The sequence below is a fragment of the Oncorhynchus mykiss genome, chromosome 5 (genome assembly GCF_013265735.2).
Source record: "Oncorhynchus mykiss isolate Arlee chromosome 5, USDA_OmykA_1.1, whole genome shotgun sequence".
In the NCBI taxonomy this organism is placed as follows: domain Eukaryota; kingdom Metazoa; phylum Chordata; class Actinopteri; order Salmoniformes; family Salmonidae; genus Oncorhynchus; species Oncorhynchus mykiss.
Genome location: NC_048569.1, coordinates 86,321,635 through 86,337,403, shown reverse-complemented (window position 1 = coordinate 86,337,403; position 15,769 = coordinate 86,321,635). Strand labels below are relative to the sequence as shown.

The window sequence follows — 15,769 nt, the reverse complement described above, 5'->3', positions numbered from 1 at the left end:
AGCTGTAAGTCGCTTGGGGTATGTCTCTATCAGTTTTGCACATCGAGAGACTGAAATTTTTTCCCATTCCTCCTTGCAAAACAGCTCGAGCTCAGTGAGGTTGGATGGAGAGCATTTGTGAACAGCAGTTTTCAGTTCTTTCCACAGATTCTCGATTGGATTCAGGTCTGGACTTTGACTTGGCCATTCTAACACCTGGATATGTTTATTTTTGAACCATTCCATTGTAGATTTTGCTTTATGTTTTGGATCATTGTCTTGTTGGAAGACAAATCTCAGTCCCAGTCTCAGGGCTTTTGCAGACTCCATCAGGTTTTCTTCAAGAATGGTCCTGTATTTGGCTCCATCCATCTTCCCATCAATTTTAACCATCTTCCCTGTCCCTGCTGAAGAAAAGCAGGCCCAAACCATGATGCTGCCACCACCATGTTTGACAGTGGGGATGGTGTGTTCAGCTGTGTTGCTTTTACGCCAAACATAATGTTTTGCATTGTTGCCAAAAAGTAAAATTTTGGTTTCATCTGACCAGAGCACCTTCTTCCACATGTTTGGTGTGTCTCCCAGGTGGCTTGTGGCAAACTTTAAACAACACTTTTTATGGATATCTTTAAGAAATGGCTTTCTTCTTGCCACTCTTCCATAAAGGCCAGATTTGTGCAATATACGACTGATTGTTGTCCTATGGACAGAGTCTCCCACCTCTGCTGTAGATCTCTGCAGTTCATCCAGAGTGATCATGGGCCTCTTGGCTGCATCTCTGATCAGTCTTCTCCTTGTATGAGCTGAAGGTTTAGAGGGACGGCCAGGTCTTGGTAGATTTACAGTGGTCTGATACTCCTTCCATTTCAATATTATCGCTTGCACAGTGCTCCTTGAGATGTTTAAAGCTTGGGAAATCTTTTTGTATCCAAATCCGGCTTTAAACTTCTTCACAACAGTATCTCGGACCTGCCTGGTGTGTTCCTTGTTCTTCATGATGCTCTCTGCGCTTTTAACGGACCTCTGAGACTATCACAGTGCAGGTGCATTTATACTGAGACTTGATTACACACAGGTGGATTGTATTTATCATCATTAGTCATTTAGGTCAACATTGGATCATTCAGAGATCCTCACTGAACTTTTGGAGCGAATTTGCTGCACTGAAAGTAAAGGGGCTGAATAATTTTGCACGCCCAATTTTTCAGTTTTTGATTTGTTAAAAACGTTTGAAATATCCAATAAATGTCGTTCCACTTCATGATTGTGTCCCACTTGTTGTTGATTCTTCACAAAAAAATACAGTTTTATATCTTTATGTTTGAAGCCTGAAATGTGGCAAAAGGTCGCAAAGTTCAAGGGGGCCGAATACTTTCGCAAGGCACTGTATGAGGAAAATGCAAGCCATCAATTTCCAGACGGCATTTTGGCTGTTGAATGGCCTCCTGATATGTGGCAGTCCAGTTCCATGGTGTCTGGAAGATTCAAGTACAGGAGGTTGGTACCTTAAATTGGGGAATACAGGCTCATTGTAATGGCTGGAGCGGAATTATTGGAATGGTATCAAAATACATGGTTCCCATGTGTTTGATTTCGCTCCATTCCAGCCATTATTATGAGCCGTCCTCCCCTCAGCAGCCTCCACATTCAAGATGGCATTGACATTGGAGAGATGCAATTCCTCCTATGATGTGAAGTTGGTGGAGTTTCTTATCAATGAGTGTCAGGTTGAGTTGGTTTATTGTAGCTTGTCATCATGTGTGGTTGCATCCACCCCATGCACCATAATGTCCCCAAGTTAACATGTACAGCAACTCCAGGGCAGACAGCCAGGAAGGTGGACATTATTGTCTGGAAGAAGCAATGTGCCATCTCAACCCAAACAAGATAAGAGTGCACCAGAACATCCCAATGTGCATTACCAATGTACTGAAGCACCAGGTCTTGTTGGATTCAGGCAGACATATTGGACTAGCAATGAATCAAAGCTCACATCTAAATGATTAGGAGGTGACGTAAGAGCCCAATCCTGGAGGTGCAAGTTATAGCACAGTGGGGGAAAGTTATAAAGCTAGGGAGAGGGTGTCAAAGTCCATGGTTGAATTCGTTTTACTTTCGTTGGAGCCTCCCAGTTGACTCATTGATCCTCTAAGGCTGCGTTTACACAGGCCACCCAAAACTTATATTTTTTTCACTAATTGGTCACTAATCATATCAGATTTTTTTTTAGAGCTGATCTGATTAGTCAAAAGACCGTATAGTGAAAAAAGATCAGAATTGGGCTGCCTGTGTAAACGCAGTCTGCTGCCTTTTCTATATCCAGACAAAGGTGTTTGAGTGTATATGGTGGGTATCATAAATGTTTTATTTAAAACATGTACACTACCAGTAAAAAGTTTTAGAACACCTATTCATTCAAGGGTTTTTCTTTATTTTACTATTTTCTATATTGTAGAATAATAGTGAAGACATCAAATCTATGAAATAACACATATGGAATCATGTAGTAACCAAAAAGTGTTAAACAATATATTTTATAATTTGACATTCTTCAAAATAGCCACCCTTTGCCTTGATGACAGCTTTGCACACTCTTGACATGCTCTCAACCAGCTTCACCTGGAATGCTTTTCCAACAGTCTTGAAGTAGTTCCCACATATGCGGAGCACTTGTTTGCTGCTTTTCCTACACTCTGTGGTCCGACTCATCCCAAACCATCTCAATTTGGTTAAGGTCGGGGGATTGTGGAGGTCATCTGATGCAGCACTCCATCACTCTCCTTCTTGGTAAAATAGCTCTTACACAGCCTAGAGGTGTGTTGGGTCAATGTCCTGTTGAAAAACAAATCAGAGTCCCACTAAGTCCAAACCAGATGGGATGGCATAACGCTGCAGAATGCTGTGGTGGCCATGCTGGTTAAGTGCGCCTTGAATTCTAAATAAATCACAGACAGTGTCACCAGCAAAGCACCCCAACACAATAACACCTCCTCCTCCATGCTTTACAGTGGGGAATACACATGTTCACCCACATCGCATCTCACAAAGACATGGCGGTTGGAACCAAAAATCTCGCATTTAGACTCCAGACCAAAGGACAAATTTCCACCGGTCTAATGTCCATCGCTCATGTTTCTTGGTCCAATCAAGTCTCTTCTTATTATTGGTGTCCTTTAGTAGTGGTTTCTTTGCAGCAATTTGACCACGAAGGCCTGATTTCACGCAGTTCCCTCTGAATATTTGATGTTGAGATGTGTCTGTTACCTGAACTTATCCTCTGCAGCGGAGGTAACTCTGGGTCTTCCTTTCCTGTGGCGGTCCTCATGAGAGGCAGTTTCATCATAGCGCTTGATGGTTTTTCCCGACTGCACTTGAATAAACTTTCAAAGTTCTTGACATTTTCGGGATTGTCTTAAAGTAATGATGGACTGTTGTTTCTCTTTGCTTAATTGAGCTGTTTTTGCCATAATATGGACTTGGTCTTTTACCAAATAGGGCTATTTTCTGTATACCACCCCTACCTTGTCACAACACAACTGATTGGCTCAAACACATTAAGAAGGAAAGAAATTCATAGTTTTGATGTCTTCACTATCATTCTACAATGTAGAAAATAGTACAACTAAAGAAAAACCCTTGAATGAGTAGGTGTTCTAAAACTTTTGACAAGTCGTGTACTTATACAGCTGATTAAACCACGGTTTAATTGTAATGTGGCAGCCATATTGGATTTGGAGTCAAATCTGGGGGGGTAATGTAATTGCAAGAGTAGGGGCTAAACATATAAAATCTACAGACAAACCTTTGATACGAAAAAATGACAGTTTTTGGTGTCTGAGCCCACTTGCCTTAGAGCCGATTACAATAGTCACAACATCAAAAAACGTGTAACTGTATACATTTTTCTCAGGCGGGACAATACAGCACTGAATGAGAGCGAATTTCACTTGGAAAGTTGTCTATTGAACCAGTTATGTTTACATGCCTGAGAAATATTAATTGTTATCATAACTGACGTTAAAGAAAATATTTCATACACCTGGCAGACAAACAAGGCCCACAGGCAGATGCAAATGAGTTCTAGACATGACATTTCTAGGATTATTAAATGATTCTAGTCAATGTAAAAAAAACCTGTAGGTGAATAAAAAAAGATATATCAAAAGGCACTTTTCTAGCTCCATAAATGATCTCATAGGATGGTGATTTGAGTGACCTATTGAGGATTCCTCTTTATGGTGGAGAAAGAGTTTAAAGAGAGAGAGCATGTTGTGCGTGATGGGGTGACTCTGAACAGCATGAGGTAGGCAGGTAGGTAGGTAGATCCTACCGTTCCAGGACAGCTCTCAGGGCGGGGCAGCCTCTTTCCCTCCTCCAGCGCCTTGACCAATCGCGTAACAGTCATCTGACCCTGAGTGGGACCAATCATCTTCAAGAACACCTGTGGGGACAGGTCGGGGGGAGCAGAGATAAGTCACCATGGAGACGTGATGAAATGAAATGACCCCTGAAATCTAGCCAGTGAGGACTGGAGTGACTTAGTTGTATTGTTGTCACCAACATTCAGAAGACATTAGTCATTGAACTTTACCTCTACACTACATTTAACATTCTATAATCTATTTCAAAACAGTCTGAAAAAAAGCATACAATGCCTTCAGAAAGTATTCACACTTCTGTTGTGTTACAAGGTGTGATTACAATGGATTTAATTGTCGTTGCTTTGACAATGATCTATACAAAAAACTCATGTCAAAGTGGAAGAAAATGTCTAACATTTGTAAAACATTTATGAAAAATAAAACAGTAATATATCTTCTTTAGATAAGTATTCAACCCCCTGAGTCAATACATGTTAGAATCACCTTGGGCTGTGAGTTTTTCTGGGTATGTCTAAGAGGTTTGCACATCTGGATTGTAAAATATTTGCACATTATTATTTTTAAATTCTTCAAGCTCTGTCAAGTTTGTTGCTGATTATTGCTAGACAGCCTATCCATAACCTAATGCAGTCACCAGTCAAATATAGAGTGGTACTCAGTGATGTGTTGTTGGATTTGCCCCAAACATAACACTTTGAATTCAGGACATATTTTTAATTTCTTTGCCACATTTTTTGCAGTTTTACTTCCCTCCGATCCCAGCCTTATTGCAAACAGGATGCATGTTTTGGAATATATTTATTCTGTACAGGCTTCCTTCTTTTTACTCTGTCATTTAGGTTAGTATTGTGGAGTAACTACAATGCTGTTGATCCATCCACAGTTTTAACGTCACCATTGGCCTCATGGTGAAATGACTGAGCGGTTTCCTTCCTCTCCGGCAACTGAGAAGGACGCCTGTATCTTTGTAGTGACTGGGTGTATTGATACACCATCCAAAGTGTAATTAACAACTTCACCATGCTCAAAGGGATATTCAATGTATCCTTCTTTGCGAGCCATTGGAAAACCTCCTTGGTCTTTGTGATTGAATCTGTGTTTGAAATTCATTGCTCGACTAAGGGACCTTACAAATAATTGTATGTGTGGGGTACAGAGATGAGGTACTCATTCCAAAATGATGTTAAACACTATTATTGCACACAGAGTGAGTCCATGCCACTTATGTTACTTGTTAAGCACATTTTTACTCCTGAACTTTAGGCTTGCCATAACAAAGGGGTTGAATACCTACGGACTCATTTCTAAAAAAAATATAATTCCAACTTGACATTATGTGGTATTGTGTGTCAAATGCAGGTTGTAACGCAACAAAATATAGAAAAAGACAAGGGGTGTGAATACTTTCTGAAGGCATTGTATAAGACAGTAATAGCTAATTGATTTGAAGTCAGATCAGATGAGAGACTACTTGTTACTTTACTGTAAATTGAACAGGGTGGTAAAGGGTATCAATAAGACCCAATGGATATGTTCTAATCATGGCTACTTGATGTGGATGAGGGAGGACATATTGTGACAGTTCGTCTGAGCAATCAGGGAGTTGCACGTGTGTTTGTATTGTGGCACAGGCTGGCGGGAGTGGGCAGAGTCACCCTGGGCATTGACTGGCGCCATCTGCCTCAATCAGGAGACCGTGCTGTGCTGTGCTGTCAGGCCTGTGTGCGTACTGACCGTCATGGGGCTGATGGCAGAGTCACAGTAGGTGAGGAGTTCATACATCGTGACACCGAAGGACCAGACATCAGAGGCCAGGTAGAACTTACAGTGGACCAGACACTCTGGGGCATACCTGGCACAGGCGGACAGGAGAGAGGACACGCATGTCAATGCAAATTCAAAATGAAGTCATTATAATTTTCAAAGAGCAGCTTTTTTCCTTTTCCTCTCATATCTCTTCCCCTCTCTGTACTACACTGTCTTAGTTTCTCTCCCTTCCTCCCTCACCAGAACACAGGGCTGTCCAGGTCATCTTTGACCGTGTAATATCCCTCGTTGTCCTTGATGCTCTTGGTCAGTCCAAAATCTCCGATCTTCACCGTGCTCTCGTTCTCCACCAGAACGTTCCGGGCCGCCAGATCCCGGTGGATGTAATTCCGAGATCCCAGATAGTCCATTCCCTGGACAAAGGGGAGACACAGAGATGGTTGGAATTTATCCTATCCCCCCAAAAATATATATATCCCAATAATATTCCCATAACACCGCCATAATGGTCCCAACATTTTTCCATAACGTTCCCACAACATATCTATAACACTGTCAGGTCTAGGGATCTGTTCAACCAGGGTTAATGGTCAGAGTTAGGGGTATGTTAGGCAGCGGTGCTAGTGTTAGGGGTATGTTAGGCAGTGGTGCTAGTGTTAGGGGTGTGTTAGGGGGATGTTAGGTAGCGGTGCTAGTGTTAGGGGTATGTTAGGCAGTGGTGCTAGTGTTAGGGGTGTGTTAGGGGTGTGTTAGGGGTATGTTAGGCAGCGGTGCTAGTGTTAGGGGTATGTTAGGCAGCGGTGCTAGTGTTAGGGGTATGTTAGGTAGCGGTGCTAGTGTTAGGGGTATGTTAGGCAGCGGTGCTAGTGTTAGGGGTATGTTAGGCAGCGGTGCTAGTGTTAGGGGTATGTTAGGTAGCGGTGCTAGTGTTAGGGGTATGTTAGGTAGCGGTGCTAGTGTTAGGGGCGTGTTAGGCAGCGGTGCTAGTGTTAGGGGCGTGTTAGGTAGCGGTGCTAGTGTTAGGGGTATGTTAGGCAGCGGTGCTAATGTTAGGGGTATGTTAGGCAGCGGTGCTAGTGTTAGGGGTGTGTTAGGGGTATGTTAGGCAGTGGTGCTAGTGTTAGGGGTATGTTAGGCAGTGGTGCTAGTGTTAGGGGTATGTTAGGCAGTGGTGCTAGTGTTAGGGGTATGTTAGGCAGTGGTGCTAGTGTTAGGGGTGTGTTAGGGGCATGTTAGGTAGCGGTGCTAGTGTTAGGGGTATGTTAGGTAGCGGTGCTAGTGTTAGGGGTATGTTAGGCAGCGGTGCTAGTGTTAGGGGTATGTTAGGCAGCGGTGCTAGTGTTAGGGGTATGTTAGGCAGCGGTGCTAGTGTTAGGGGTATGTTAGGTAGCGGTGCTAGTGTTAGGGGTATGTTAGGTAGCGGTGCTAGTGTTAGGGGTATGTTAGGTAGCGGTGCTAGTGTTAGGGGTATGTTAGGCAGCGGTGCTAGTGTTAGGGGTGTGTTAGGGGTATGTTAGGTAGCGGTGCTAGTGTTAGGGGTATGTTAGGTAGCGGTGTTAGTGTTAGGGGTATGTTAGGCAGCGGTGCTAGTGTTAGGGGCATGTTAGGTAGCGGTGCTAGTGTTAGGGGTATGTTAGGCAGCGGTGCTAGTGTTAGGGGTATGTTAGGCAGCGGTGCTAGTGTTAGGGGTATGTTAGGTAGCGGTGCTAGTGTTAGGGGCGTGTTAGGCAGCGGTGCTAGTGTTAGGGGCGTGTTAGGTAGCGGTGCTAGTGTTAGGGGTGTGTTAGGTAGCGGTGCTAGTGTTAGGGGTGTGTTAGGTAGCGGTGCTAGTGTTAGGGGTGTGTTAGGGGTATGTTAGGTAGCGGTGCTAGTGTTAGGGGTATGTTAGGCAGCGGTGCTAGTGTTAGGGGTATGTTAGGCAGCGGTGCTAGTGTTAGGGGCGTGTTAGGTAGCGGTGCTAGTGTTAGGGGTGTGTTAGGTAGCGGTGCTAGTGTTAGGGGTGTGTTAGGTAGCGGTGCTAGTGTTAGGGGTATGTTAGGTAGCGGTGCTAGTGTTAGGGGCATGTTAGGTAGCGGTGCTAGTGTTAGGGGCATGTTAGGTAGCGGTGCTAGTGTTAGGGGTATGTTAGGTAGCGGTGCTAGTGTTAGGGGCATGTTAGGTAGCGGTGCTAGTGTTAGGGGTGTGTTAGGTAGCGGTGCTAGTGTTAGGGGCATGTTAGGTAGCGGTGCTAGTGTTAGGGGTGTGTTAGGTAGCGGTGCTAGTGTTAGGGGTATGTTAGGTAGCGGTGCTAGTGTTAGGGGCATGTTAGGTAGCGGTGCTAGTGTTAGGGGCATGTTAGGTAGCGGTGCTAGTGTTAGGGGCATGTTAGGTAGCGGTGCTAGTGTTAGGGGTGTGTTAGGTAGCGGTGCTAGTGTTAGGGGTATGTTAGGTAGCGGTGCTAGTGTTAGGGGTATGTTAGGTAGCGGTGCTAGTGTTAGGGGTATGTTAGGTAGCGGTGCTAGTGTTAGGGGTATGTTAGGTAGCGGTGCTAGTGTTAGGGGTATGTTAGGTAGCGGAGCTAGTGTTAGGGGTATGTTAGGTAGCGGTGCTAGTGTTAGGGGTATGTTAGGTAGCGGTGCTAGTGTTAGGGGTATGTTAGGTAGCGGTGCTAGTGTTAGGGGTATGTTAGGCAGCGGAGCTAGTGTTAGGGGTATGTTAGGTAGCGGTGCTAGTGTTAGGGGTATGTTAGGTAGCGGTGCTAGTGTTAGGGGCATGTTAGGTAGCGGTGCTAGTGTTAGGGGCATGTTAGGTAGCGGTGCTAGTGTTAGGGGCATGTTAGGTAGCGGTGCTAGTGTTAGGGGTGTGTTAGGTAGCGGTGCTAGTGTTAGGGGTATGTTAGGTAGCGGTGCTAGTGTTAGGGGTATGTTAGGTAGCGGTGCTAGTGTTAGGGGTATGTTAGGTAGCGGTGCTAGTGTTAGGGGTATGTTAGGTAGCGGTGCTAGTGTTAGGGGTATGTTAGGTAGCGGAGCTAGTGTTAGGGGTATGTTAGGTAGCGGTGCTAGTGTTAGGGGTATGTTAGGTAGCGGTGCTAGTGTTAGGGGTATGTTAGGTAGCGGTGCTAGTGTTAGGGGTATGTTAGGCAGCGGAGCTAGTGTTAAAGTACCTGACAGATCTGGACAGCGTAACTGAGCAGTCTCTTCAGGCTGGTCTGGCTTTTGTTGCGAGGGAGGTACTCCTTAAGACTGCCAGCAGGCAGGTACTCCATGATCAACTTGATGGCTCTGCCTCCTGCACACAGACATATAGAGAGGATGGAGTGAGGCAAAGCAGAAGTTGTGTGTTCAGTAGGTAGGTAGGTGTGTGTGTGTGGGTGTTGTGTGCGTGTGTGTGGGTGTATACATGTGCGTGCATGCTTGCGTATACTCTGCTCACCCTCCTCCTGACAGATGCCTTTGTACTTGACAATGTTGTGGTGGTAAAGTTCTTTAAGGATTCCTATCTCACACCAGAGGTTGCTGCTCTGTTCCTCTCTGTTCTCTGGCTTTAAACTCTTCACTGCTACCAGCTCCCCTGTCCGGTCCCCTCTGGGGTCATACCGACACAGCTCCACCTTGCCAAAGTGACCCTACACACACACACACAAAAACACACACACACACAGAGAGAACATTCATATCACATAATACTGACAAACATTAACATTACTTGCATATACACACGGTCTCTGGCATGGTCAAACACACACGTGTGTTACCTCTCCTAAATCTCGAATCTTCTTGAGGAACCTCTTCTCGAACACAGTGGGGTCGACCTCCAGAGTGGGTACAGGCTTGATAGAGGGGTCTGATGGAGGGATACACACTGTTACACACTGACAACCCACACGCTGACAACATACACACATATTGTTGCAGACTGACAACATACACACTGTTACACACTGACAACCCACACACTGACAACATACACACACTCAGTTACACACTGACAACATACACACCGACAACCCAGACGCTGACAACATACACACACTCAGTTACACACTGACAACATACACACACATTGTTGTACACTGACAACATACACACTGTTACACACTGACAACATACCCAGTGGGTTTATTCAGCAAAGCAACAGCACCAGTATGATGGATGTCTAACTGCGACATGACGGCAGTACCTCATTCTAGCCACCGTGTGGGAGTATTGAGGGAAGATTTATATCCATGGGGCCCAGTTAAGGGGGAGCTGTGGAGCGTAAACCCAGTGAACTCCACAACACTCATACACACACTCTTGCAATCTCTCTCTCTAGCTAGCGCTGAGAAACAACTGCCGTCTCTCTGTGTTTCATAATTTTCCTTCAATTCGAAAGAGGCTGAATGTATCTCATTGGAGAAAGCATCTGAGCGAACACAACAGCGGCCCTCTTTCTCAGTATATGTAGACCATCTATCTGATGCTGTCTGGGCAAAAAGAGAGTGACATCGTTGCAACCCGTAGCATTGAATGCAAGAGAAGCCAGCGAGCATTTGGCCTCCCTTGATGACATTTTTCAAATAATATTAGCCAATCAGCATTGAGCTAAACTGAGTGAGGTCAACTGTGAATGATCCTGGCACACCAAAAACAAGTGTCAAGGGAAGCCAGTTTGGATTTGGCTTCACACCAAAAGCAGAACATAATTTACAAAATAATATATAATTGTTGCATCTCCTTGTGTTGTGGTCCTGCGGTGGCTAGCTAGCTAATGACAATTGTCCCTTTCTTCAATTAGCCATGGATGGAGATAGGGATTTGGTTTTACTTCATTCTGGCCAATGATCCAACCATAATTGTGCCCCTGGCCTGAGAGGATGGAAGTTCAATGTAGCTAGCTAGTTATTTAGACTAACTAGCTGGCCTAGCGAATCGTTGCCAGGTAATGAAAGGAAGTTAGGATAGGTAGCAAGCATTTTAGCCAGGTATCTTAGGACAACAAAAGCTAAATGTTTCGGTAACATGAAAGGAGGTTGTCATTGGTGTTTCTCTACAACTAGGGTGAGTCAGGATGTTTTTTTTTCACTTCCCCAGTGATTTTACCCATGCACTGCTACTGCTCACTGACACACACACACACACACACACACACACACGTACTCTGTTCCTCAAGGGTGTCTATGTCTCTGACGATGGCCCTGAAGAACGGGCGTTTACGGGGGTCAAAGGTCATACAATGGGTCATCAGTTCAGCCAGCTCTTTGCAGTCTGGAGTAGCTAGCTGACACTCTGCTGCATAGAACCTTTCTTTCTGCTCAGGGAGAGAGAGAGGGAGGTGAGGGAGAGAGGGGGGGATGGGGAGAGGGAGGGGGGGGGGATGGGGAGAGGGAGGGGGAGAGGGAGGAAGAGAGGAAGGTGAGGGAGAGAGGGGGGATGGGGAGAGGGAGGGGGAGAGGGAGGAAGAGAGGAAGGTGAGGGAGAGAGGGGGGATGGGGAGAGGGAGGAAGAGAGGAAGGTGAGGGAGAGAGGGGGGATGGGGAGAGGGAGGGAGAGAGGAAGGTGAGGGAGAGAGGGGGGATGGGGAGAGGGAGGGAGTGAGGAAGGTGAGGGAGAGAGGGGGGATGCGGAGAGGGAGGGAGTGGGGAAAGAGAGAGAGAGAGAGAGAGAGAGAGAGAGAGAGAGAGAGTAGCTTAAGGGTATCTGATACTTTGTGTCCAAACTGGCAATACATGGCATAGAAATGTGTGAGGGTGTAGGATAAAGTGGATTAAGGTGTGTGTGTGTATACAGTATGTACCTCTGTGAGTTTCTTGTCTTTAAGGGGCACTTCTCCGTCATAGCAGATCTCCCACAGTGTTGTGCCGAATCCCCATTTATCAGCCGCTACACTCAGGTTGGCAGAGTCCTTCACACACTCTGGAGCAATCCAGGGGATCCGGTCCACACACTCTGCAGGTTGACACACACACGCACGCACACACACACAACAGTACAAACATTTAGTCATAACACAAACAAACAGTCACACGCGGTGCAGAAACCAAAACACTATTGTAGTGAACACACAATAATGAACCCTCATCTGTTTGGGGAAGGAGTTTGTCATTTTTAATATGTCTGTAGTCCTGTCTTTCCTCACTGACACCTTTACTGTAATACAGTTCCATGAGGCTCTCTGACTGTCTGCATCTCTAACCCCCTCTCTCTGACTGTCTCCATCTCTAACCCCCTCTCTCTGACTGTCTCCATCTCTAACCCCCTCTCTCTGACTGTCTCCATCTCTAACCCTCTCTCTCCATCTCTAACCCCCTCTCTGACTGTCTCCATCTCTAACCCCCTCTCTGACTGTCTCCATCTCTAACCCTCTCTCTCCATCTCTAACCCCCTCTCTGACTGTCTCCATCTCTAACCCCCTCTCTGACTGTCTCCATCTCTAACCCCCTCTCTGACTGTCTCCATCTCTAACCCCCTCTCTGACTGTCTCCATCTCTAACCCCCTCTCTGACTGTCTCCATCTCTAACCCCCACTCTGACTGTCTCCATCTATAACCCCCCTCTGATTGTCTCCATCTCTAACCCTCTCGCTCTGACTGTCTCCATCTCTAACCCTCTCGCTCTGACTGTCTCCATTTCTAACCCTCTCGCTCTGACTGTCTCCATCTCTAACCCTCTCGCTCTGACTGTCTCCATCTCTAACCCTCTCGCTCTGACTGGCTCCATCTCTAACCCCCTCTCTCTGACTGTCTCCATCTCTAACCCTCTCGCTCTGACTGTCTCCATCTCTAACCCCCTCTCTCTGACTGTCTCCATTTCTAACCCTCTCGCTCTGACTGTCTCCATCTCTAACCCTCTCGCTCTGACTGTCTCCATCTCTAACCCTCTCGCTCTGACTGGCTCCATCTCTAACCCCCTCTCTCTGACTGTCTCCATCTCTAACCCTCTCGCTCTGACTGTCTCCATCTCTAACCCCCTCTCTGACCGTCTCCATCTCTAACCCCCTCTCTGACCGTCTCCATCTCTAACCCCCTCTCTGACCGTCTCCATCTCTAACCCCCTCTCTGACCGTCTCCATCTCTAACCCCCTCTCTGACCGTCTCCATCTCTAACCCCCTCTCTGACCGTCTCCATCTCTAACCCCCTCTCTGACCGTCTCCATCTCTAACCCCCTCTCTGACCGTCTCCAACTCTAACCCCCTCTCTGACCGTCTCCATCTCTAACCCCCTCTCTGACCGTCTCCATCTCTAACCCACTCTCTGACCGTCTCCATCTCTAACCCTCTGACTGACCGTCTCCATCTCTAACCCCCTCCCTGACCGTCTCCAACTCTAACCCCCTCCCTGACCGTCTCCAACTCTAACCCCCTCCCTGACCGTCTCCAACTCTAACCCCCTCCCTGACCGTCTCCAACTCTAACCCCCTCCCTGACCGTCTCCAACTCTAACCCCCTCCCTGACCGTCTCCAACTCTAACCCCCTCCCTGACCGTCTCCAACTCTAACCCCCTCTCTGACCGTCTCCATCTCTAACCCCCCCTCTCTGACCGTCTCCAACTCTAACCCCCCCTCTCTGACCGTCTCCAACTCTAACCCCCCCTCTCCGACGTCTCCAACTCTAACCCCCCCTCTCTGACGTCTCCATCTCTAACCCCCTCTCTGACCGTCTCCATCTCTAACCCCCTCTCTGACGGTCTCCAACTCTAACCCCCTCTCTGACGGTCTCCAACTCTAACCCCCTCTCTGACGTCTCCATCTCTAACCCCCTCTCTGAACGTCTCCATCTCTAACCCCCTCTCTGACCGTCTCCATCTCTAACCCCCCCTCTCTGACTTTCTCCAACTCTAACCCCCTCTCTGACAGTCTCCATCTCTAACCCTCTCGCTTTGACCGTCTCCAACTCTAACCCCCTCTCTGACGGTCTCCGTATCTAACCCGCTCTCTGACGGTCTCCATATCTAACCCCCTCTCTGACGGTCTCCGTGTCTAACCCCCTCTCTGAAGGTCTCCATCTCTAACCCTCTCTCTGACGGTCTCCAACTCTAACCCCCTCTCTGACTGTCTCCATCTCTAACCCTCTCGCTTTGACTGTCTACAACTCTAACCCCCTCTCTCCATCTCAAACCCCATCTATCTGACTGTCTCCATATCTAACCCTCTCTCTCCATCTCTAACCCCCTATCTGACTGGCTCCATCTCTAACCCCCTTTCTGACTGGCTCCATCTCTAACCCTCTCTCTGACCGTCTCCATCTCTAACCCCCTCTCTGACCGTCTCCATCTCTAACCCTCTCTCTGACCGTCTCCATCTCTAACCCTCTCTGACCGTCTCCATCTCTAACCCTCTCTGACCGTCTCCATCTCTAACCCTCTCTCTGACCGTCTCCATCTCTAACCCTCTCCCTGACCGTCTCCATCTCTAACCCTCTCTCTGACCGTCTCCATCTCTAACCCTCTCCCTGACCGTCTCCATCTCTAACCCTCTCCCTGACCGTCTCCATCTCTAACCCTCTCCCTGACCGTCTCCATCTCTAACCCTCTCCCTGACCGTCTCCATCTCTAACCCCCTCCCTGACCGTCTCCAACTCTAACCCCCCCTCTCTGACGTCTCCAACTCTAACCCCCCCTCTCTGACGTCTCCATCTCTAACCCCCTCTCTGACCGTCTCCATCTCTAACCCCCTCTCTGACCGTCTCCATCTCTAACCCCCCCTCTCTGACTTTCTCCAACTCTAACCCCCTCTCTGACCGTCTCCAACTCTAACCCCCTCTCTGACGGTCTCCGTATCTAACCCGCTCTCTGACGGTCTCCATATCTAACCCCCTCTCTGACGGTCTCCATCTCTAACCCTCTCTCTGACGGTCTCCAACTCTAACCCCCTCTCTGACAGTCTCCATCTCTAACCCTCTCGCTTTGACCGTCTCCAACTCTAACCCCCTCTCTGACGGTCTCCGTATCTAACCCGCTCTCTGACGGTCTCCATATCTAACCCCCTCTCTGACGGTCTCCGTGTCTAACCCCCTCTCTGAAGGTCTCCATCTCTAACCCTCTCTCTGACGGTCTCCAACTCTAACCCCCTCTCTGACTGTCTCCATCTCTAACCCTCTCGCTTTGACTGTCTACAACTCTAACCCCCTCTCTCCATCTCAAACCCCATCTATCTGACTGTCTCCATATCTAACCCTCTCTCTCCATCTCTAACCCCCTATCTGACTGGCTCCATCTCTAACCCCCTTTCTGACTGGCTCCATCTCTAACCCTCTCTCTGACCGTCTCCATCTCTAACCCCCTCTCTGACCGTCTCCATCTCTAACCCTCTCTCTGACCGTCTCCATCTCTAACCCTCTCTGACCGTCTCCATCTCTAACCCTCTCTGACCGTCTCCATCTCTAACCCTCTCTCTGACCGTCTCCATCTCTAACCCTCTCCCTGACCGTCTCCATCTCTAACCCTCTCTCTGACCGTCTCCATCTCTAACCCTCTCCCTGACCGTCTCCATCTCTAACCCTCTCCCTGACCGTCTCCATCTCTAACCCTCTCCCTGACCGTCTCCATCTCTAACCCTCTCCCTGACCGTCTCCATCTCTAACACCCTCCCTGACCGTCTCCAACTCTAACCCCCCCTCTCTGACGTCTCCAACTCTAACCCCCCCTCTCTGACGTCTCCATCTCTAACCCCCTCTCTGACCGTC

The 15,769-nt window shown here is 47.5% G+C and overlaps 1 protein-coding gene across 1 annotated transcript in view; it reads right to left on the bottom strand.

Moving 5' to 3' along the window:
• jak1 (Janus kinase 1) overlaps positions 1-15,769 on the bottom strand; it is a 78,957-nt gene that overhangs the window by 5,981 nt on the left and 57,207 nt on the right. The window contains exons 16-23 of the mRNA XM_036978622.1: positions 11,883-12,034; positions 11,246-11,396; positions 9,862-9,950; positions 9,540-9,732; positions 9,271-9,395; positions 6,369-6,541; positions 6,096-6,213; positions 4,310-4,420 (exon numbers count right to left, since the gene is read on the bottom strand). Of these exons, the coding sequence (XP_036834517.1) occupies positions 4,310-4,420; positions 6,096-6,213; positions 6,369-6,541; positions 9,271-9,395; positions 9,540-9,732; positions 9,862-9,950; positions 11,246-11,396; positions 11,883-12,034 (1,112 nt within the window). The remainder of the gene's footprint in view (positions 1-4,309; positions 4,421-6,095; positions 6,214-6,368; positions 6,542-9,270; positions 9,396-9,539; positions 9,733-9,861; positions 9,951-11,245; positions 11,397-11,882; positions 12,035-15,769) is intronic.